Source organism: Biomphalaria glabrata, chromosome 2, assembly GCF_947242115.1.
Source record: "Biomphalaria glabrata chromosome 2, xgBioGlab47.1, whole genome shotgun sequence".
NCBI lineage: Eukaryota > Metazoa > Mollusca > Gastropoda > Planorbidae > Biomphalaria > Biomphalaria glabrata.
Genome location: NC_074712.1, coordinates 24,375,997 through 24,401,071, shown reverse-complemented (window position 1 = coordinate 24,401,071; position 25,075 = coordinate 24,375,997). Strand labels below are relative to the sequence as shown.

Here is a 25,075-nt window from a genome sequence, read left to right as displayed (position 1 = left end):
AGTACCCTTGCTTGGCGGCGAGAATGAAGAAGATGGCCGAGTCAGAAGGGTTAAGTTGGTAGATAATACAACCTTGCCTGCTAAGTCGGAAATGATCATTTGGGGGAAAATTGATGACGACTATCCCACGACAAGAACAGCGCTGGTAGAAAGCTTGGACACCAACCAAAATGGGATAGCAGTAGGAAAGACACTAGTCACGATTGGGAAAGACCAAAAGGTACCAGTAAGAATTATGAACCTCGGTACAGTAGAGAAACATTTACGGGAAGGAAGCATCATCGCTGGTTGCCATGCTCTAGAGATGATACGAAACTGCAGCAGTGAAAATCCCAACGGAATACTCAAGCCCAGTGAACCACAGGTTACTAAACTTCTGGCAGAAGTCAAAACGATCTTGTCAAAAGAACAGTACACCAAAGCAGAACGATTCCTCAGAGAGTTTTCTGACATATTGCCATCTAATGAAATGGACTTTGGGCGAACAAACCTGTTCCAGCATCGAATAGACACAGGAAACACTAGGCCCATCCGACAGCAACCAAGTCGCCTGCCGCTAGCAAAACACCAAGAATCTATGGGCATGATAGAACAAATGAGGCAGCAGGGGGTTATTGAACCATCCAACAGTCCGTGGTGTTCACCCATCGTCTTGGTAAAGAAGAAAGATGGATCCACGCGATTTTGTGTCGACTATAGATTATTAAATGACGCCACACACAAGGACAGCTATCCGCTTCCTAGGATTGACGACACATAGGACACACTTGCTGGGTCACAGATCTTTTCCACCTTTGACCTGAAGAGCGGTTACTGGCAAGTGGGACTACACCCAGAGGACAGAGATAAAACGGCATTCTCTGCTGGTAATGGTCTCTGGCAATTTACCGTGATGCCTTTTGGCCTCTGCAACGCCCCAGCCATCTTTGAAAGACTAATGGAGCATGTGCTTAGAGGACTTAATTGGACCACGTGTCTTGTTTACTTAGATGACATTATCGTCATAGGCAGAACCTTCGAGGAACATATTGCAAACCTGAAGGAAGTGTTTGAACGAATTAGAAACGCTGGAATGAAATTGAATCCAAAGAAGTGCTCCTTGTTCAGAAGGAGCGTCAAGAAACTTGGGCACATCGTGTCGAAGGAAGGAGTCAGCACAGACCCGGATAAAGTTGAAGCCGTAAATGGATGGCCGATCCCCGCTAATATCCAGGAGTTAAGAAGCTTTCTTGGACTCTGCACGTATTACAGACGTTTCGTACCAAACTTCTCTAGCCTCTGTAGCGCCCTTCATCAATTAACAGAACCGAAGCGGCCATTTGGACAACGGAATGTCATGAAGCCTTTGAGCGACTTAAAAAGGCTCTTGTTTCATCACCCATTCTGGCCTACCCAATACCAGGCGAGACGTTCATACTTCACACCGATGCGAGCAATACTGGAATAAGCGCTGTCTTATCCCAAAAGGTAGATGGAACTGAGAGGGTTATAGCTTACTTTAGTCGGAGCTTGTCCAAAGCTGAGAGAAACTACTGTGTCACCAGCCGTGAGCTACTGGCAGTTGTGGATGCTATACAACATTTTCACAAATACTTATATGGGCAAAAGTTTATCCTTAGGACAGATCACGCTGCTCTACAATGGTTGTTATCATTTAAAAGCCCGGAAGGACAAGTCGCCAGGTGGATTGAACGTTTGCATACCTATGACTTCGAGACACAGCACCGAAAAGGACAAACTCACCAGAATGCTGATGCGCGATCTCGACGACCTAGCAGAATGGAATGTAAACACTGCAGCAAAGTTGAAGAAAAGGAAGTTATCATTGATTGCCAACGTCTTGGGGTACAAGCTTCCGGGTCATGGTCCGACGAAAGAATCCGAGAAGATCAGTTAAAAGATGAAGACCTGGCTCCCATTCTGCTTATGAAGGAAGACGGACAAAGACCAGAATGGCATCACCTTTCTGATAAAGGAGCTGCTATTAAGGCATATCGGGCGCAATGGGACTCACTGACAATCGACAATGGAGTTCTAAAGAGGGTCTGGGAAACGGCAGATGGGACATGCAATCGCTTACAGCTGTTGTTGCCTAAAGTGAGAGTTGCTGAGGTGCTGCAAGAAATCCATAATAATCCCAGTGGGTCACATTTAGGTGTCAACAAGACCTTTGAAAAAATACGCCAGCGGTTTTACTGGTTCGGCTACCGGGATGATGTAGAAGAATGGTGCCGAAGATGCGACGCATGTTCAGCAGCAAAGGGCCCGCACAGGAGAACGAGGGGACGTATGCAGCAATACAACGTCGGTAATCCCTTTGAACGAATAGCGATCGATGTAGCCGGACCATTCCCTGAGTCCCAGAGAGGAAACAAGTACGTTCTAGTAGTGATAGACTATTTTACTAAGTGGCCTGAAGCGTATGCGATACCAAACCAAGAAGCCACCACCATAGCGGAAACACTTGTGGAGAATTGGATTAGCCGATTTGGTGCTCCCAGGGAGTTACACTCCGACCAAGGCCGAAACTTCGAATCCAAGATCTTTCAAGAGATGTGCCAGGTACTCGGCATCGAAAAGACACGCACAACCCCTCTTCACCCCCAGTCAGATGGAATGGTGGAACGTTTTAACCGAACACTGGAACAACATCTGTCAAAAGTCGTCGATGAACGTCAAGAGGACTGGGACACTTATATACCAATGTTCATTATGGCATATAGAGGATCGATTCACAACACCACCGGTTACACTCCATCAAAGATGTTGTTCGGCCGAGAGCTGCAACTACCATGTGACTTGCTATTCGGGATCCCGGGAGATGTGCCAGCCTCCTAAACAGACTATGTCGCAAATCTCCGAAAACGGATGGAGAAAACTCACGCTCTAGCCCGCAGAAACATCAAGATCAACAGTGACCAGATGAGGACAAGGTACGACAAACGGGCCAATGCCGCTGGGTTTCACGAGAACGATCTGATGTGGCTGTACAACCCACAAAGACGAAAAGGCAAGTCCCCAAAGCTTCAAAAAGACTGGGAGGGACCCTACCGTGTGGTAAAAAGAATCAACGATGTTGTGTATCGAATACAGAAGAGCCCAAGGTCCAAACTGAAGGTTGTCCACATCGACAGACTCAACAGGTACTATGGTGAAGCTGGATCTGCCCGGGACGGACAGATCTAAGGAGGGGGCAGTGTTATAAACCTGGTGGTGGCACAGAAGGGGGTTGTGGTGTGTGTGTAGTCAGCCGACGCAAATCGCCCCAGGCCAACGGTTGACGAGCGGTCAACCGTGACGAGCTACGACGGTCAACCGAGACGAGTTAACAACATGAAGGTTCGAGTAGGATCGGCGTCGTGAACAGAGCTCAGGAGCGTCCCAGAATGGTCGAGCGACGTTCTGCCCAGTTCTAGAAGGCCAGCAGGGACCCTATATAAAGAGCGAAGGTATCAGAGACGAGTCAGTTACAACTTTCCGATCTACAGTTCGTTACTACGGCTCAGTACAAGTCCGAGACGAGACAGAGACCAGTGCAAGAGTTGATACGGCGGCACGGCTATTAACTTGAGAGATATTTGTACAGTCTTGTGTTACGTGCTGCCAATTGTACAGTATTGGCTGTTATTTATTGACATTAAACTATTACGTTATTTGGAGCCCTGAGTTGTCAAGTTCTTTCAGTTGGTGGTGCAAGGTGCAGTTTGCAGAGAGCCTGGATAGTGAGATTCGTAACAATATATATATATATATATAAATAAATAAATAAATATATATATATATATATATATATATATATATATATATATATATATATATATATATATATATATAAGAGTCTAACACCTTTTTCATCATTTGTTTCACAAAACTGTTGAAAGATGCGCTTATTTTAGCATGGGTTTGTATTTTATTTACAGTTTTATAATTAGATTCAAATAGAAATGAAATTGCGGTTTAAACTTTTCTTGTGTATCAGAACTCACTATGTGAATAGTGAATAGATCTGTTCTTTATTTTATATTACCTATAAAGTCATTGTAGCGTCCCAAAAAAAATAGTTTTAATCAATTTTTCAACAATATCATAAGAATATTTAAAAAGCTATGCATTTTTCTAAGAAGCCATTAAAACATATCCTGCTTTGCCGTTTTTGTTTTTAATATTGTTTTAATTGTAGATTTTTATAATTGTTTATGAATATTCTTAAATTATTTTTGGCTATGTTCGTGAAGACAACTTGGTTTCATAACCTCATCTGAAAATGCCATCAAAGTAGTACTTTTTTTCTAGTGGCAATTCACTAAATCTCAAGGAAATATTACATGACAAATCAGTGAGTTTGCGTAACAACATTTTATAAATGTTTTTTTTTGTTTTTAAAAAGTTAAAATATTCTATTAAATGTTACCTTTAATGTTTTTTGCAATATAACATTTACATATCTACATATTAACATATGTAGATAAAATAAACTATAATTTAAAAGGCGTATTACCTACTTTGTTTATCAAATCTTAAACGTTTATAAGCGCGAGATCCAAGGACAATAAATACTCCCCAATCACAGCAAAAGAGTAAGAATCTAAAAATAGAAAATAGGATTCCCGAACTCAATTTCTAACGCTGTTTCTGTTCTTAAATTAGAAGCAAGTTAACTATAATTTGTCTATATTTAGTTACCAAGCTTTAATGTTGAAGAATTTTTTATTTTGTTTTGTCTCAGAGCACCTTTAGTTTCTTCTTTCCCCATTTATAATCAGCGCCCCCTTACCGCCCCATTTTGTGCCCAGCGCCCCCCTACCGCCCCTTTGGCTCTCAGCGCCCCCAAAATCTCGAAAACGCCCTCTAGGGGGCGATATCGCCCCCGTTGAAGACCACTGATCTAGGCCTATCTCAACTCGGCTTCGCAGCTTTAGTAAACGAATGTAGTCTCTTAAAAATGCTTTAGAAAACCAAATTTGAATGTTTGTTTGATCAAAATATGAAATGAATGGACTATAATTAGTATGTTCATGTGTTAAAGTATAAAACTATCTGTGCGAAGAGAAGTTTTATCATCTTAGTGTTGAATTAGAGTTTTAGATCTAGGGATGGGATTATAAAGTAAACAATTAAACGAATTAATTTTTAGTACGCGATTCATTGCGGTATTGTCTAATGAAAGAATGTTCGCCAGGATATCTTTAGTCACAGATATAACGAACTAATTAATGCAAAAAATGCTATTGAAACACAAAATTGAAGGTTAATTTTATTATATAATGAAATCAATGGATCTTCTTTTGTATTTTCATGTGTAAAAGTAAAAAACTATCTGCGCAAAGTGTATTTCTTAAAATTAGATCTAGGTCAAAATCCTTTCGATCTTTTCTCATGTCAACATTGTAGACATGGCCTAGATCCATAAAATAGTGTTACAAATGAACAGTGACAAGTAGAGGTGAACGTGTGACCCCAGCGAGATGACACAGCAGCCAGTGTTCTCTGGAATCTACGCGTATAAACAAAGACAGGATGTGACGTGTCCTCACGTGTTGTTCCAGGGGACAAACAGATCTAAGAAGGGGGTAGTTACTAATGAACAGTGACAGATAGAGGTCAGTACGTGTGACCCCGGCTTGATGACACTGCAACAGGTGTTCTCTGGAATCTACATGTAAAAACAAAGACAGGATGTGACGTTTCCTCACGTGTTATTCCAGAGGTTACTGGCAGTGTTTGTGCAACTTTGGAGGATCGATTAGGGATTCTATATAAGCCAGAGAGTTAATGTGAAAGTCAGTCATATGGAGTCGTGAGTGAGCGTTACAGTCGATACAGTCGATGTAAGACGTGTGCGGCTCTGTGGAAGAGAAATGTGTACGACTCGATGCAAGTTAACTAGGGTAGAGTTAACTGGAGTGGACTACTGTCGTTAAAGTCTATACAGCGAACTACAGTGGACTTGAGCCGTTACAGTCAATACAGTCGATGTAAGACGTGTGCGGCTCTGATTCGGTAGACTTGAATACGATTTGGTTCAGCTTAGGGAGACCTGGAGCGACACTGGGAAGTGTGTCGTTGGTCTGTTTTGTGGAATACGGCTCGATGCAAGTTGAGAAGAGATGAATTGCAACGAAGTGAAGAGATGAATTGCAACGAAGTATAGCTAACTGTAAACTGACAGATATTGTACAGTCTTCTACGCTACATGTTACAGTAACGAATTGTTAGAGTTAATAGACATTAAAGTTATATGAAACTGAAAGTTTAGTCGTCAAGTTCTTTGCTGTGTTTCTATTTGTGTGCCAACTAATACATCTAGCCAGAAGATTCAGAAATACGTAACGATACTATAGCTGTAATAGAGTCGGACAACTTTATTTTTTTTTAGGGTCTTAAGTTTGTTTTAGGGCTACGATACATACACTAAGGTCTAAGTTGGTACCCAAGAAACATTCCTGCCAAGTTTTATCAAGATTGGTCAAGCGGTTTTGATGTCTATAAGTAACATACATACACCTCACATTCTACTTTTTAGTATACTAGCCTGACATTACCCGCGGCCTGCGGGTCTAAGTTTGTGTTTACTAATCTAGTGGATTGGATTTAGGTGTATGTTAAACGTAGCTAATGATCCTTTTAAGTTTTTTCTCTTTCGCTACGAAAATAAAATTATTTTTGCGAAAATGGGTTTACCCGAAGCCGATACATATATATATCTATTAAAAACGAAAAGAGCGATAGCTTTGTTAAATGAATGCGAATGAATGTTAAATTAAAGTGAACATTTAAACGAAATTATTTTTAGTATGCGATTCATGAATGAATATAGATCTAGGCCTATCTCAACTCGGCTTCGCAGCTTTCGTAAACGAATGTAGTCTCTTAAAAATGCTTTAGAAAACCAAATTTGAATGTTTATTAGATCAAAATATGAAATGAATTGAATATAATCAGTATGTTTATGTGTTGAAGTAGAAAACTATTAGTGCAAAGAGAAGTTTTATCATCTTAGAGTTGAATTAGAGTTTTAGATCTAGGGATGGGATTATAAAGTAAACAATTAAACGAATTAATTTTTAGTATGCGATTCATTACGGTATTGTCTAATGAAAGAATGTTCGTCAGGAAATCTATAGTCACAGATATAAGGAACTAATTTATGTAAAAAAATGGTTTTGAAACACAAATTTGAAGGTTAATTTTATTTTACAATGAAATCAATGGACTTCTTTTGTATTTTCATGTGTTAAAGTAAAAAACTATGCGCAAAGTGTATTTCTTAAAATTAGATCTAGGTCTAAATCCTTTCTATCTTTTCTCATGTCAACATTGTAGACATGGCCTAGATCCATAAAATACTATAGCAGAAATAGAGTCGGACAACTTTATTTTTTTTGATGGTCTAAAGTTTGTTTTAGGGCTACAATACATACACTATGGTCTAAGTTGGTACCCAAGGAACATTCCTGCCTAGTTTTATCAAGATTGGTCAAGCGGTTTTGATGTCTATAAGTAACATCCATCCATCCATACATACATACACCACACATTCTACTTTATAATATAGACTAGACATATGTTACCCGCGACCCGCGGGTCTTTATTTGCGCATTACTTTCGATATAGTCACTGAGAGTGTTTTGTAAACAATTAAACGAAATAATAATGTAATAAGTAAAGCGAATGTGTCAATGTAAAAATAGTGTGAATGAATCTATTAAATCAAAATAGCTAATAGGCTTAAATCCATTTTTTTTTTTCAAATTAAAACATTTGCTTGTAGGCCTACATATGTTTGATTAAAATTTGAGATGAATAGTCTAAATTTTGTATGTTCATGTGTATAAAGTATAAAGTAGATCTTGAGGTAGACATAGAGTTATAATTGGCTTTTATAGAGTTCATTCTGTGCTGAGCATGCGTGAACTTTTTTTCATGAATGAATATAGGCCTACGCAGCTTTAGCGAACAGCGAACGAATGTATTAAAAATGCTTTAGAAAAATAAATTTGAATGTTAATTTGATTAAAATATTAAATGAATGGACAATAATTAGTATGTTTATGTGTTAAAGCATAAAACTATCTTTGCGAAAAGAAGTTTTATCATCTTAGAGTTCAATAAGAGTTTTAGACCTAGGGCCGGCCTAGGAATAGACTCAGTAGAGAGATGTGTTAATCACTGTTAATGTGTAACCATTTGATAATGTCTAATGAAAGGATGTTCGCCAGACATTACCCGCGGCCTGCGGTTCTAAGTTTGTGTTTACTAATCTAGTGGATTGGATTTAGATGTATGCATGTTAAACTTAACTAATGATCCTTTCAAGTTTTTTCTCTTTCGCTACGAAAATAAAATTAGGTTTGCGAAAATGGGATTACCCGAAGCCGATACATTCATATCTATTAAAAAACAAAAAGAGCGATAGCTTTGTTAAATGAGTGGGATTATAAAGTGAACAATTAAACGAAATAATTTTTAGTACGCGATTCATGAATGAATATAGATCTAGGCCTATCTCAACTCGGCTTCGCAGCTTTCGTAAACGAATGTAGCTTTAGAAAACCAAATTTGAATGTTTATTTGATCAAAATATGAAATGAATGGACTTTAATTAATATGTTTATGTGTTAAAGCATGGAACTATACTAATGGAACACCAGCTTCGAGATTTTATGATCAGAGTGCCGTCGCGCATCTTTTTTCGCGCACCATACCAATTTGAAAAATCGATGAGGATGCCAAAGAAGAAATTTACTCCGAGAGCCACTTGGATTGACCTTCATTGAGAGTAAAACTTCCCCACACTATATTTTATTAGATCTGTAAAAACTTTATCCATTTTCTGATTATCTGATAAAATAGATAAAATTTCCCTGAATAATGGATCGTCACAAAAGATTTTTTTTTAAGGCCACTTCGTTAAAATAGGTGTTTCCAGTACTTCCTCATTTGGGTATTTTACACAAAATCTGGAATTTTTTTTATGTACATGTCATTTTTATCATCTGTCCCGCGCAACCAAACCATCCACTTTCCCCGGTCACCAATGTTCTTAACAAGATATCAAGAGAGAGAGGCTGGTCCATTATTTGCGTAGTCCAGCCAGCTTTTTTTTTTTGACAACCTTTTTTCGTTCTCTCTCATGAAGGATATGTTTGAAAATTAGTCTTACAAAATACAATTCCAAACCAACTCATGCAGTTATCGTCTTTTCACAGTATTGAGGAGTCATCCTTTTTGCTAGCCAGAGTGTTAATTGGCAAAAGTGAAAAATTCATTTTGTTTAATTTTTTAAAGTAAATATTCATAACTATATCTTTTATATAATAATATATTTTTAAAATAATGATCTTTTATATAGACATGCTTTAATAGATCTAATAAATGATTAACTCGGACCTACCAATATGGGTATATAAATACTTAAATCTGGGTATTTAAAATTTCGAATGCGAATTTTTAAAAAACCGAAACTTATATTGATCTAGATCTCTTGTATAATATCTAGAATAATATAGATCTACAACACCTAGACTAAAGTTAAAGACTAAGGTCTAGATTTATTTAACGTTTTAAAAAAAAATCAATAGATCTAATGTAGACAGTCATGAGATCCACTCTATTTTATCTAGATCTAGACCATACATGAGATCAATAATTGTCAATATGAATATTTATTATAGAATAGATCGAGTCTAGATCTATCGATCATCTAGTCTGTATAGCTATACTTAGGCTACTTACTATTATACACTTTTACATTATATGAGTATACTCATACGAGTCATACTGGCTATACTATAGTATAGACACTATAGTTAGTATAGTTAATACTTTTTAATAGTAGATCTATAATCTATCAATTCTATCTAAATCTAGACTTCACTTTCACATCACATGATTATTGATACAGCTGAGACAGTGAATGAAAAGAATGCAGTGGTTATACTGATTATACTTAAAGTGACGATACTACTTATAGATCTACCAGTTGATAAACATCATCATCATAGATAATAATCTACATCTATAATCATAGTGCCCTTTATTTAGTCAATATAGTCAAGTCAAGATAGTGGAATGTAAACTCAAAGGTTTAATACAGTACGGTATGAGTCTATGAGTTAGTATAAGATCTAATTATTTTGTTACTTTGTATGTGACAGTATGTCAATGTCTCAATTAAAATAATTAATATCATCAGCCATATCATTTTAAATATTTAAAAAGTAGACATAGATTTTTATTATATTATAAATAGATAGATTAGATCTACATATAATTTTACAAACTTTAGAAATGATTGATTTTATTTTTTATTGATAGGCCTAAGCCTTCTAGACTAGATTGTCTAGATCTAGCATCTCTAGCTAGACTCTAACATGTAGATTGTAGATCTTTGAATTGGATCGATATTCACCTTCCTAAATTGTCTCTAAAGTATGTAGCTGATTTGAGAGGCCCAACGAGGCAAGACGAGTCTATTAGTACTATGTCTCTTGATCTATCTAGTAGGCCTACTAAGCTAGTGCATTAGCCATAGTGTAGTCAAATCTTGACAACTAGTCTTCTAGATCTAAGCTTCTAGAATAATTAGATCTAGATCCAGTTTAGATTTAGAATATAAAAGTTTTTACTACCTTAAAATACTAAATCTACTGATCTAAATTCTAGATATATAGATCCAGTTCAGATTAGGATATAAAAATATTCCACTAGCTAAAATTCTAAATCTACTGATCTATACTTAATATGTTAGATATTATATGACATCTACAAAAATTATTATTAAGATATAATTATAGATTCTAGACTAGTTATATATGTACATAAAATATATAAATAAAAGATAAAATTTATGCAGGCCTAGGTCCCATAAATTTATAACTGATCCAGATCTATCAGTAAAAGTTACCTTCGATTGGCAGTTTTACCCAATCTAATCTATACAAGACAATTTATAATCCATGCCTTGCCTACACCCCATATATATTAAATAATAGTTTCCATTCCATGCCATACCCAGACCCAAGAGTTCATGAAATAATAAATGATGTGGTGTCAAGTTGGATCTATCCCCTGAAATTCAGTACTTTAATATAAAACTCACATATCTAGTTAATTATTTGCTATGACACTCTGATAAACTTGAACTTGTGTGATACATATATGTTTCTTATCAGATTTAATTAATGAAGTTTTGGTGCATTTTAACCAGTAATAAGGCTACAAAAGTAGCATCAGGTGTATTCTAACCATTGGTATTTTTCCTGGCAACATTTCTTTTCTAGTCTGTGATAAATTATAAATAAAAAAAAATGTTTGTAATGTTTCAGTTATTAACAAGTAGAACCATGGCAACCAGTTCTGATGATGTACCAGAATGGCTCAAGGATCATACTTATACTATTTCTACTCTCTGGGCATCCATTCAATATTTAATGTAAGTACTACTATACAATTTTTATTTTAGTTATCTAATAGTTGTTTTATGAATTGTGTGATTTTCATGGTCAAGCAACATCCAAATATCTGGGATGGAATTTAACATTTTTCTCTAGTTTTTTTTTTTAATTTATAACACTCTTAAGCACATTCATCTTTCATGAATGCCTAATATACCTTGGCTGTTGTGCAGGCCATTCCTTTACAATAAACTGTTTGATGAAATTAGGCAAAATTGTTTGATAATTTGTATGTTTGATACAACAACGTTTTCAATTTAATAATATTATTTTTTAATTTTAATGTTTTCAAAAGAAATTAACCAATATGCCTAATTGTATAATTACAGTTATGTTTGGAAATGCAAGAAAAAGGCATGCATTCCTGAAAAGTCAATGATTGGTTGCACCTCTTAAAGGTAAGGTACTGCAATTTCTCCCATGTACTTTTCTCATAAGCTGAAGTACTTGTATTTTTGAAAAACTAGTTTTCCATGAAAATGTAAATCATAATATATGTTATAGTTGCTTTTAGATTAGTTCAATGTGCATCAAATTAACTGAACATCTGCCTTCACCTATAGTAATAATTCATAACTATTAAGGTCAGGGCCATGTCTACACATTAACGCAGTAGCTCCTTTTAGGTACAGACTATTTTTAGAATGGCAAAATTATATAACTATAATTAATAACATATATACGTTTAGCATGGTCAACACATATTTTTTTATTTTTTTAAAAATCCTTTTATTTATTTTTATAACTAGATAACTTTCTGTTATGAGAAAAGATGAGATTCTTGGACTCCTGCATAGCACCACCAGAAAGGAAAATCCCATCATGTTGCAAAATAAAAGTCTTGGACCAATTTTAATTTAAGATATATATTGTTATAAACCTGGTGGTGGCACAGATGGGGGTAGTGGTGTGAGTGTAGTCAGTCGACGCAAATCGCCCCAGGCCAGCGCTAGACGAGCGGTCAACCGTGACGAGTTACGACGATCGGCCGAGACGAGTGTCAACAAGAGGGTTCGGGAAGAATCGCCGCCGTGAACAGAGCTCATTGGCGTCCTGAGAATTGTAGTCATCTGACCAGTAGAAACGTCGAGCGGCGTTCTGTCCGGTTCTAGAAGGCCAGTAGGGACCTTATATAAAGAGCGGAGGTGTCGCAGTCAAGACGGTTCACGAGAGAAGGTCCACGACAGAAGGTTCACGACAGGGGCTCAGAACACGGTCGACTACAGCACAGTTCAACGGTGTGGTTCTGTACGGAGCATTACGACGGTTCGGTGCGGAGTACTGTCAAGTACAGTTGAGACGACTGGCGTCTTGATCTTGGTCTGTGATCGAGTCCGACACAACGAACTCAGTGTGTGAAGTCAGTCCTTATCTGTTGAACCCAGTGCAAGCCCGGAACGAGACGGAGAGGCCAGTGCAAGAGTTGATACGGCGGTACGGTGTTATCGGAGAGATATTTGTACAGTGTACGTGTTGCCAATTGTACAGTATTGGCTGTTATTTATTCAACTATTAAAGTGTTACGTTACTCTGGAGCCCTGAGTTGTCAAATTCTTTACGTTGGTGGTGTATGGTGCAGTTTGCAGAGAGCCTGGATAGTGAGATTCGTAACACTGGTGTCAGAAGTGGGATCGGATCGTATCGGATAGGAACGGATCTACTATGGCTCGTCTGAAACTGCTGTACGAACTCGAAGTGAAAGAACTGAAGCGAGAGCTACGTGATCGAGGGCTGAAGACAAGTGGAATTAAAGAAACCTTACAGGCCGCCTCCGGGAAGACATAGTGGAAGAAGAGGAAGATCCAGACATGTATCTTTTTGACGTAGAACCAGATATGGAGGAGCTCTTGAGCTCAATGCTAGGAAACATCAATTCCAAGATAGATGCCATGAACACCAAGATAGCCGCCATGAACCAACGCATACCTGATGTGGAGGAGAGAATCGTCAATACAGACGTTCGTTCAGATGCTAAAACCAGTGAGAGGAGCGTTGGTGGTGATCATGAGAACCCATTGAAACCTGACGAAGCCGTTGAGAGGCATATGCAAGTCGAGATATACCAGCCAGATCTGCACCCAACAGACGTTGGTCCAGCTGCCAATACTGAAGAGGGAAGTCCTGATGGTGGTCAAGAGAATCCAAGGAAGCCTGACGTTGAAGTTGATGGACATTTGCACGACGAAAGTCATCGACAAGGTCTGAAACCAACAGACGATTGGCCCTATACTGAGACAAGAGAGGGAGGTCCTGATGGTGGAGAAGAAAGCCGAATGGAGCCTGACGCCGAAGACGAGGGACCTTTGCACGAGGAGTGCTACCAACCTGCCCCACGAGCATGCCCTCCTGACAAGGCTGAAGATGATGACCTGTACCACAATTCCCCGCCCTGTGGATTTGAAGCCCATCCCAGTCCTTCTTCGCAAAGCCCTATGAAGCCACCTCTTTTGCCAACGATCTTGGTATCCCCAGCCCTTACATCCTATACCTCTCCATGTGTCAAGTGGCTGTCCTCGGTACCGACCGACAAGAGAGCGATGCAACCACAACGTCACTGCAACAAGAGGACGATCAACTGGAGGAAAAGAAGAAGGCGGCGTTTGCGTAGTCCAATGTGCATGGTGATTCTACCAAGAAATAACTGCAGCCACATGAAGACCAACTGGCGAAGAAGAAGAAGGCTACTTTTGCTGAGTGCAATATGGATGACCATGCGATCACGAGGTCGATACAACCAGATGAAGGCTAACTGGAGGAGAAGAAGAAAACGCATTCTGAGTTCCACGTGGATGGCGATGAAAGCACGACGGCGAGGCAACCAGGTCAAGGCAAACTGGAGGAGAAGAAGGAAGCGACCATTGCTGACTGCAACATGGATGGCCCCATTAAGCTCAAGACGCAAGCCAACTGCCACCGATCGACCCCCACCTACAGCGATGAAATTTCACAGCCAATGTCATGAGGTTGAATCTGCCCGGGACGGACATATCTAAGGAGGGGGCAGTGTTATAAACCTGGTGGTGGCACAGATGGGGGTAGTGGTGTGAGTGTAGTCAGTCGACGCAAATCGCCCCAGGCCAGCGCTAGACGAGCGGTCAACCGTGACGAGTTACGACGATCGGCCGAGACGAGTGTCAACAAGAGGGTTCGGGAAGAATCGCCGTCGTGAACAGAGCTCATTGGCGTCCCGAGAATTGTAGTCATCTGACCAGTAGAAACGTCGAGCGGCGTTCTGTCCGGTTCTAGAAGGCCAGTAGGGACCTTATATAAAGAGCGGAGGTGTCGCAGTCAAGACGGTTCACGAGAGAAGGTCCACGACAGAAGGTTCACGACAGGGGCTCAGAACACGGTCGACTACAGCACAGTTCAACGGTGTGGTTCTGTACGGAGCATTACGACGGTTCGGTGCAGAGTACTGTCAAGTACAGTTGAGACGACTGGCGTCTTGATCTTGGTCTGTGATCGAGTCCGACACAACGAACTCAGTGTGTGAAGTCAGTCCTTATCTGTTGAACCCAGTGCAAGCCCGGAACGAGACTGAGAGGCCAGTGCAAGAGTTGATACGGCGGTACGGTGTTATCGGAGAGATATTTGTACAGTGTACGTGTTGCCAATTGTACAGTATTGGCTGTTATTTATTCAACTATTAAAGTGTTACGTTACTCTGGAGCCCTGAGTTGTCAAATTCTTTACGTTGGTGGTGTATGGTGCAGTTTACAGAGAGCCTGGATAGTGAGATTCGTAACAATATATTATACTGTAAGCTGTATACATATTTATGTATATCCTGTCATTCAGCCAACAGGTTTGGATTTAGTATATCTTTAAATCTGTTTGATATTGTACTTGAAAACTATTAATCTGAGCCCCATTAAAACAAGAGGGAGTGAAGTAGATGAGTGGTAAGGGAAATTTTACTTTTTTAAAATTAAAATAAGAATCTAACAAAAGTTAACATATAAAATATGGTGCATTCTCCTTAATACTAAAACCTGGTGCAAAGGTTTAAAATGTTGGCAAAAAAAAAAAGCAACATCAATTAAATATTCTTAATTCCCTTTGCAAAACTTACTGAGAAGAACATGCATGTTGTTCCCTCATAAGTTTCTTGACAGAGGAAATCTATATTAGATTTGAATTAAGCAAATTAAGAAAAAAATTATAATCATTATTTCAAATGGTTTTATCTAAACCTTATGAATTATTTTTCAGTTATAAGTATATTGAAATGAATGGATAATCATGAAATCGTTAAATAATTGCTGCTATCAAATTTTTTTAAAAGTTAATTTCAAAATGATTTTTTTCAAGCAGAGTTCACATAGATCTTGAGTGAAATTTTTCTTTTTTTGACTAATGCTTCAATTTTATTGTATCATTAGTTTTTATTTTTATTACCCAGAATATTTTAAAAATGAGTACACTATTTTCATGTAATAATGTAACTTGGTATTCACACATCAAAATACGCTATAATCTTTAGGCCATATAGATTTGTATAAATATAAATTAACTTGCTTAAATACATTGTAAATGTATATTGTTTGGATAAGAATAAAGTTTTTCTGTAGACAATTATTGTTCAAGATTTGTTGATGCTCCTGCTTAATAAATTATATATACAGGTCATTAGTTTTAACACACTACTGACACAAGAAAAACTGGTCGCCCCCACTTCCATTACATAGATGTAATAAAACGTGACCTCAAATCAGTGAACATCAATACTGACAATTGGGAAGACATAGCTTTAGACCGCAACAGATGGAGAGACAGTGACCAAGAAAGCTATGGACAGTGAAAGTACATAGGTCTCAGCTCAGGAAGAAAAACGTACAGTCCGAAAAACGGCCAGCTCCTCTACCACCGAAGCAAAAGCCACCTTAACCTGTGCTATCTGTGGACGGGAGTGTCTCCAAAATAGGGCTCCACAGCCACATGAGCAAGTGTGCTCTGAGATGAAACCTTAGTCTTTTTACGACTGAAGGAGGCCAATGATGACGATACAGGTCATTAGTTTTAACACGTCTGATAATAAATGACAGTACAAGTTATTGAATGAAAATTTGTCATTATTTCAGGTGCTTTAGGCCTACATCAATGTGAGGTACCAGTACTTTGATTGTGTCATATAACAATTTAAAGCAACATTTTGAAATGAATAGTGTGTAGAATTGACAGTAAATACATTTAAGTGATGGGCTGTGATCTGCATGAATTGAGAGCTCATCATGTATTGAATTTGTGTTTTTGATCTTTACTTCAAGTAAATGTTAATGAACAATTAATTTTTAATGAATAAATAATTTAAAAATAAATACAAAGAAACCATAAACATCTACTTTATTTTAATAATTTTTTTCATCAGAACAGAATTTCCAACTTTGCATTCTTAAAATAAAATATAATTTATTTAGAGTAGAGTCAGAACACAAAATCATAGTTTTGAAATTAAGTAAATTAAGTTTAAGAAGCTGTGATCTCTTATAAACATTTGTATATAGACTACACACAATTTAATTATTATTTTTCATCAAATTGCAGGAACTAGTACATGTACTTATGCATATTTGACAATAAAAAACCTTAGTCAATGAAATAGTAATACTAGTAAATGAGATAAAAGTAAACTAAATATCATCAATGCTATTGAAGCCACACTTGTTTCTTTTTATCTTGTTTGGTGGACTGCAATTAAAGTTGCTATTAATTTTACTGATTGTCTTAGCTGAAATGCCAGTGTCGTCTCTTTGAATCCTAAGCTTATTTTCTTGGTTAATGGAAGTCCAGATGTTTGGAGTTTCATTTTAAACACCTATATATTCCGAAATGGCCTTCCGATAGGCAAAACCTATTTGCCTAACATGTCATATGCACATAAAGAGGTACCACAGAAATGCTTTAAAGACAAGCTAAGGCGCCAACTTGCTTTAACTGACATAGAATAAGAGAGCACCTGGTTGCATACAGCTTCAGAATGAGACAGCTGGAGGTCACTTACAAAGGTGTGGTATACACCAATAAAAATTAATTGCAGAGGGTAGACGGCAAAAAGATAAAAACAACTGATTCTACCACAGGTGGACAATGGTTATGCCTGTGCTCAGTGTGGCATAATATGTAGGTCACAGCTGGGGCTGAGTAGCCACTGGAAACATAGCATTCCTCATAAGTCTTCGGAATCAAAGACAAGCCTATCATTTTTGTAGAATAGTTTGTAGCTTCTGTAAATGCATGAAATGCCGTCACAAATGACACTAGTCCTCTGTGAGTTTGATGGATTATAAACATCTTACTTCTTTGCCTTATATTAAATGGTCCTTCTGTCTGTTCCACTAGGTAGGCTACTTGCGTTTATCTAAATATCATTGATATATCGTAACATGTCATCAAAATAAAAACTAGAATCTCTGCAACTGGTTTACAAGTCAGAAGTCATCAATAACACTTGCCATTTAAAAAAAACAACAATTTAGATTACTGATTAGTCAAATTAGTGACTGATTATTCGATTCATTTAGGCCTTTAGGCCTATAATTTTTTTTATGTGAATATATAATGATCCTTTACACTTTGTGACTTTACTAGTAGATCTATACTTTGGAGTAGACTTGTTTGTTGAGCTAAAGTCGGAAGTACACATTGAATTTTACTGTGATCTAGTAATCATCTAGTCAAATGTAGTGATCTACTAGTACTAGATCTAGATGTAGAGTCTAGTAGTAGAGAGAGTAGGCCTATCTGTCATATCGTGATCAGTAGGTGGCTGAAGTTTTATAAATCTATTCCATGACAAAAACCCTGGCTAGATTTAGATCTACTGGTCTAGACATCTAGATCTAACTAGAATTAAACTAGAAAACTGAATTAGAGAAGTAGCTTTCTGGATCTAGATCTAGAACTAGAATCTATATATTACTAATATTAGATCTAGTTGCGTCAAACGCTTAATTTTTGGTTGTTGTTTTTAATAAATGCACATAAAATACATTGTATTTTGGCAATAAAAATACCCAGTTGGTAGTCAAGTAATTCTAATAATTAATTAATGAATGACTCTATCAGTATTTGTTTTAGATCTATCAGATTCATATGACTTATTATTTATACTTATTTTATATCATTCGTCCAAGAAAATCTAGCTCTAGATCTATTTCATTTTAGATTAGGCTATAGTTGTTTTGTTTTTTTTGGTCATTTTATTTAGGCTACAATATTATCAAGATTAACTTTTTCTTTGTTTCCCACGAGACGTGTATGCCTATAGCCTAGTCCTTTCGATAATAATAAAAAAACGATTAGAAATGCGTAGCTTGGAGTGTCAAAACTGTATTAGGCCTCCTATTTTTATTTCGTGCAATTTAGTATATCGTAACAAATAAGCATTTAGCGGAACGGTAGACAGGTCTTCATCCAGATTTAGTGTAAATAAACCAAACACAGAAACACTGAAAGATTGTATTTTCGGAATTTAGATTCTATTTTTTGGAAAATTAGTGGCATTTTATAGGGTGATCGAAAAAAATAACTTTTGTGACGATCTCTTTTTCAGGGAAATTGTATCTATTTTATCAGATAGTCAGAAAATGGATAAAGTTTTTACAGATCTAATAAAATATAGTGTGGGGAAGTTTTACTCTCAATGAAGGTCAATCCAAGTGGATCTCGGAGTAAATTTCTTCTTTGGCATCCTCATCGATTTTTCAAATTGGTATGGTGCGCGAAAAAAGATGCGCGACGGCACTTCGACTCTCTTTGTCTTTGTAAAAAACTCGAAGCTGGTGTTCCATTAGTATAGTTCCATGGTTAAAGTATAAAACTATCTGTGCGAAGAGAAGTTTTATCATCCTAGAGTTGAATTAGAGTTTTAGATCTAGGGATGGGATTATAAAGTAAACAATTAAACGAATTAATATTTAGTACGCGATTCATTACGGAATTGTCTAATGAAAGAATGTTCGTCAGGAAATCTGTAATCACAGATATAAGGAACTAATTAATGTAAAAAATGCTTTTGAAACACAAAATTGAAGGTTAATTTTATTATATTGTTATAAACTTGGTGGTGGCACAGAGAGGGGTAGTGGTGTGTGTGTAGTCAGTCGACGCAAATCGCCCCAGGCCAGCGCTAGAAGAGCGGTCAACCGTGACGAGTTACGACGGTCAGCCGAGACGAGTGTCAACACGGCGGTTCGGGAAGGATCGACGGCGGTCCGGGAAGGATCGACGTCGTGAACAGAGCTTAGTAGCGTCACGAGAGTTGTAGTCATCTGACCACCTAGAAACGTCGAGCGGCGTTCTGTCCGGTTCTAGAAGGCCAGTAGGGACCCTATATAAAGAGCGACGGTGTCGCAGTCAAGTCGGTTCAGAAAGCGGGTTTACGACAGGAGTTCAGAACACGGTCGACTACAGCACAGTTCAACGGTGTGGTCCTGTACGGAGCATTACGACGGTTCAGTGCGGAGTACTGTCAAGTACAGTTGAGACGAACGGCGTCTTGATCTTGGTCTGTGATCGAGTCCGACACAACGAGCCCAAGTGTGTGAAGTCAGTCCCGAACTGTTGAACCCAGTGCAAGCCCGGAACGAGACGGAGAGACCAGTGCAAGACTTGATACGGCGGAACGGTGTTATCGGAGAGATATTTGTTATCGCAGAGCTATTTGTACTGTTCTACGTGCTGCCAATTGTACAGTATTGGCTGTTATTTATGGACATTAAACCTTTACGTTATTTTGGAGCCCTGACTTGTCAAGTTCTTTAAGTTGGTGGTGTATGGTGCAGTTTGCAGAGAGCCTGGATAGCGAGATTAGTAACAATATAATGAAATCAATGGATCTTCTTTTGTCTTTTCATGTGTCAAAGTAAAAAACTATCTGCGCAAAGTTTATTTCTTAAAATTAGATCTAGGTCTAAATCCTTTCTATCTTTTCTCTATCTTTTTCAACATTGTAGACATGGCTTAGATCCATAAAATACTATAGCTGTAATAGAGTCGGACAACTTTATTTTTTTTGAGGGTCTTAAGTTTGTTTTAGGGCTACAATACATACACTACGGTCTAAGTTGGTACCCAAGGAACATTCCTGCCTAGTTTTATCAAGATTGGTCAAGCGGTTTTGATGTCTATAAGTAACATCCATCCATCCATACATACATACACCACACATTCTACTTTATAATATATATATATATATATATATATATATATATATATATATATATATATATATATATCTTATCTTATCTTATATAATACAAACGTTACTTCAAAAAAGAAGATGATTACGTCCTACGCGTCATGCATTTAGTCATGCATATTAACCAATGACTTAAATTCAGCCAAGTCACTGGTTTTCCTGGCTAGCTTAGGCAACCCATTCCATGCTCTAATAGCACTAGGGAAGAAGGAGTGTTTGTACAAATTTGTCCTAGCATATGGGACGAGGAATGTGCCTTTATCTTTGTGTCTTTCAGAGTATTTTATTAAATTCTGTTTTTGTATTTGAAGATTATGGTTCAGTGTTTTATGTATGATTGCTACTTTACTTTTGAGCCTTCTGTCCTGAAGGCTTTCTAAATTTAGTGATTTTACTAAAGGTGTTACTCTAGTCAAATGTTAATATTCGTTTGTTATGAATCTCACTGCTCTATTTTGTGTCTGTTCCAGTTTCTTAATGTTTTCTTGAGTTGAGGGGTCCCAAACGGAGGATGCATATTCTATAATTGGCCTAACCAAGGTTAAATAACATTTTATTTTTATGTTCTTATTTGATTTATAGAAATTTCTTTTAATAAATCCTAATGCTTTGTTTGATTTTTTTGTAGTTTCATCAATATGTGGATTCCATGACAGTTTTTCATTTATTATAACACCTAGGTATTTACATATATATAGTAATATTTGACTATTAGTTATTATTAGTAGTCTAGTATTAGTACGTATTAGTATTCAGTAGTGGGACAAAATAGTCCTAAACTGAAAGTTGCTAATTTAAATTAATTAGTGGAAATAAGTTTTATCTATAATTTTAAGATATTAGTTTATTACTTAAATAACTTTTTAAGGAGTTTGGTTTGATTTTAATACAAGAAAACGACAAATTTAACTTATCTTTGATAACTGTAAACACAAAGCCGCAATCTTGTCAAGAGCGCAGAAACTAATCTAATTAATCTATTATTAAACCACCATTTATTTATTTTGTTTGATGAGTAATTTAATTGGTATATGATTGTCTATATTTTTTTAAAGATAGTTTTTAATGAAATTCCTGAGTCATCAACTGATTTTTCTAAGAATGTTTGTTGAAAGTTTACTTCAGTTTGGTGTAGTTGTGTTAGATTGCATTTGTTTCAGAGTAAGATTTTTGGGTTTTATATTGCCTACTGCTTTTATCTTACTATCTTATATCATATATCAGATAGACCAGTCATAACCTACTACTAATCCATGTAATTTGGTTACGAAAAGATTTGATCTAAACTTATGATTAAAGATTGTAAATTTAAGTTTATGATTTTCTTGATCTTTGAAGATCTAGATTATGGGTCTAAAAAGTGCAAAATTATAATAATTTTGAGACGAGTGTGTTCTTATTTACAATGTTCAATTACACCGAATTAACATTATTATCTGTGCCTCCATACTGTAGGTAGAAACTGATACCAATGAAAGATTGTACGCTGACCTGAGGAGAGTCTTGAGCAAGGTGGACGCTGCTGACAATCTCTTTATCATAGGCAACTCTAACGCTTTATTGCGCGCTTGGCCATGTTTCCTAGGTAGACATGGTATTGGCATCTGCAACGATAGCGGCAGACTTATGTTGGAAAACTTGCAATAACCAACACAATTTTCCAATTAAAAAAAAACATTTCAAGATCATATGGATGCATCCCTGTTTAAAGCACTGGCACATACTATTGAGACAGTGCGACATTTAAAATGTGGCGCCGACTTTTACACCGACCGTAATCTAACCTAACCTTATTTACAATGCAGTCAGATCTCTCTATAAGTCACACTCTGCAGACAAAGGTCCGGAAACCAAAATAATAAATGGTGGCTTGACCTGTCCGTAAACATGCAGGACATACCGACTCTGGTAACATACGCTCTTTTTTACGAGCACCTTCTATGTGCCTATGGCCCAACTTATCAGACTACAGCTTTGCGGATATACTAAATTGCAGGGCAAAACACTTTAACGTGCTATTTGGTGACAAAAGGTTTGCATTGGATGAATTGCTGACAAATATTCTCAGTAGTAAACTATGAGAGAGGAGCTCGATCACTCACTGACATTTGATGAAGTTGAAACTGCAATTCATAAACTCAAAATAAAAGCATCAGACTCTGTTAACATACCGACTGAAACATTTAAAATGGGAGTTGTTGCTTTGCCCTAACTCAGAGGCTAACAGAAGTTAGCTCTATGTCGGGAGAATTGCATTGTTCCACCTGAACCTCGAGATGCTGTAATCAAATCCGTATACAAAAAAAGGGTGAAGGTCTAACTGCTCCGACTATCGAGGCATTACACTTCTATCAGTAGCAGGAAAGATCTTTGCACGAATTTTGTTTGACCTACTACTAAAAAGTGGAAGAGCCAATGTGGCTTTAGTGCCGGTCGAGGTAGATCTGACCTAATATTTGTTTGCGACAATTGCAAGAAAAAATGCAGAGAGCAGAATTTAAATCTATACGCTGCCTTTGTTGATCTCACTAAGGCTTTCGAAACAGTCAGTCGCGATGGCTTATGGAGAATTTGACCAGGCTCGGATGCCAACCTACGTTCCTATACATTCTCAAGCAGCGTCATGTGGAACAAAATGCCAGATTAGACACAATGGTCTGATTATTTTTTCCAAATAGAAAATGGCGTGAAGCATGGCTGTGCACTTGCCCCTACTTTATTCATTATCTTGTGTGGCGTAATGCTGGGTCAACTGAGGCCGCGAAGGCATCTATGTGAGGCTTCACTGAGACAGTAATGTGTTCAATTTTCGACGTCTACTTTCCAGACAAAAACAGGGAAATGATCTTAACAGAGTTTCTCTATGACGATGATTCTGCTCTACTAGCTCACAATGAGAACATGATCACAATGATCTCCAGCTCGCGATCAACAAATTTGCTTACGCTGCCGCCTCTTTTGGTTTATCTATAAACCTCGGTTAAACAGAAGTCAGGTCTCAGATGTCACCCAATAAAACTTTTTCAGCCCTAAAGATCACCGTCAATGGATAGCCCTTTAACGTAGTAGACAACGTCGCATATCTAGGAAGCATTGTGTCAAATGACTAATCGCTTTCAAGGGAAATTGATAATTGTCTACACAGGGCCAATAGTGCTTTTGGGCGCCTCCAAGAGAGACTGGTGGAATAAATCGCTCCACCTGCCTACAAAAATCAGTGTCTACCAAGCAGTCGTTTTCTGGAACTTCTATATGGATCTGAAAATAGGTACTATACAGAAAATAACTAAGACTTCTTGAACGCTTTCATCAAAGATGCTCGCGATTCATCATGAACATACGGTGGCAAGATCGCACTACAAACAGGTGTCCTTGCAAACGTCGGTATGAACAGTATAGGGTACTATGGAGGGACGTATTATGGCTACGCTGGGCAGGGCACGTAGAAAAGGCTTCCTAATTTTACCATTTCTTTACAGTGTCTTCCTTGAAAGGATAATACAAGATGCTTTCGAAGGCTATGAAATTATTGTCAGCATTGTAGGAAGAAGAATTAATAACTTGCACTTCGCTGATGACATAGATGGACTAGCAAGGACAGAAGAAGAACTAGCTGATGGGTATAGACAAAATTTCCGCAGCATATGGTATGCCAATTATTGCGAAAAAAACTCAAACTATGACCAATAGCCAACAGGGCTTTAAAAGGGGCATCAGCATTAGATGTGAAAAGCTGACAAGTATCAGTAGTTTTAAATACCTCAGAGCTATCATTTCAGATGAGGAAGCCAAACCTGAACTACTGTCCCGATATGCACAGTCTACAGCAGTACTTGCAAAACTTAAAACAATATGGAAAGACAAATGCATAGCTCTCGACACCAAAGTCAGACTGATGCGCTCCCTGTCATGGCCACGTTCTTATATGCTTGTGTGTCTTGGACGCTGATTGCAGAGCTAGAGAAAGCGATGGGAAGACGAAGACAACATAAAAGAATGGACAGGCCTGCCATTGAAAGAGATCCTATTGAAGACAAAAGAATAAGAGGAATCGAGAAAGGTGGTTGACAAATTTTGTGTGTTGCTCCATTTGTCCAACAGGCTAAGGGGGTACCCCGAAAAAATAGCGCGAACAAAATATGCAAACAAAATAGCGCCGACAAAATAGCGCAGGAAAAATATATTTCAGTCATTTTGAAAGAAATACTTTAGATATCGTAAAATATGAATAGAGCCAAAAAAAATTTTTTTTTTTTGCTTTATCATTATTTTTTAGTCATTTTGCAGGAGACACTTTAGGTATATCAAAACATAAATATGCAAACAGTAAGCAAACATAATAAGCTAAAAGGAATAATTTCAAAATATATCTTTTTTACATTCCCAAAAATTCATATGAAAAGATACTTGTCAGATTTAT

At 37.4% G+C, this 25,075-nt stretch overlaps 2 protein-coding genes across 15 annotated transcripts in view; one reads left to right on the top strand and one right to left on the bottom strand.

Annotated features, from left to right (window-relative positions):
- The window catches only part of LOC106068207 (uncharacterized), a 251,871-nt gene that overhangs the window by 183,458 nt on the left and 43,338 nt on the right, over positions 1-25,075 (bottom strand). For 5 of the 10 annotated variants that reach the window (XM_056019743.1, XM_056019744.1, XM_056019732.1 and 2 more), the window contains exon 2: positions 22,147-22,259. The exons of the other annotated variants lie outside the window; for them this stretch is intronic. In XM_056019743.1, coding sequence (XP_055875718.1) covers positions 22,147-22,259 — 113 coding nt within the window. The remainder of the gene's footprint in view (positions 1-22,146; positions 22,260-25,075) is intronic. 10 annotated transcript variants of the gene reach the window in all.
- Positions 8,290-14,691, top strand: LOC129924531 (uncharacterized). 5 transcript variants are annotated; one of them, XM_056019731.1, is made up of 5 exons: positions 9,353-9,543; positions 9,871-10,100; positions 11,328-11,434; positions 11,786-11,854; positions 12,206-14,691. In XM_056019731.1, the coding sequence occupies exon 5, from the start codon at positions 13,265-13,267 to the stop codon at positions 14,447-14,449; it is 1,185 nt and encodes a 394-aa protein (XP_055875706.1). In that variant the 5' UTR covers positions 9,353-9,543; positions 9,871-10,100; positions 11,328-11,434; positions 11,786-11,854; positions 12,206-13,264; the 3' UTR covers positions 14,450-14,691. The 5 variants fall into 5 exon arrangements, with proteins under 5 accessions (XP_055875704.1, XP_055875706.1, XP_055875703.1 ...); XM_056019729.1 differs by lacking the exons at positions 9,353-9,543; positions 9,871-10,100 and adding an exon at positions 8,290-9,287; XM_056019728.1 differs by lacking the exon at positions 9,871-10,100.

Excerpts from the sequence above, each read along its gene's own strand:
- LOC129924531 (XM_056019729.1), top strand. The coding sequence starts at position 13,265 with ATGTATCTTTTTGACGTAGAACCAGATATGGAGGAGCTCTTGAGCTCA.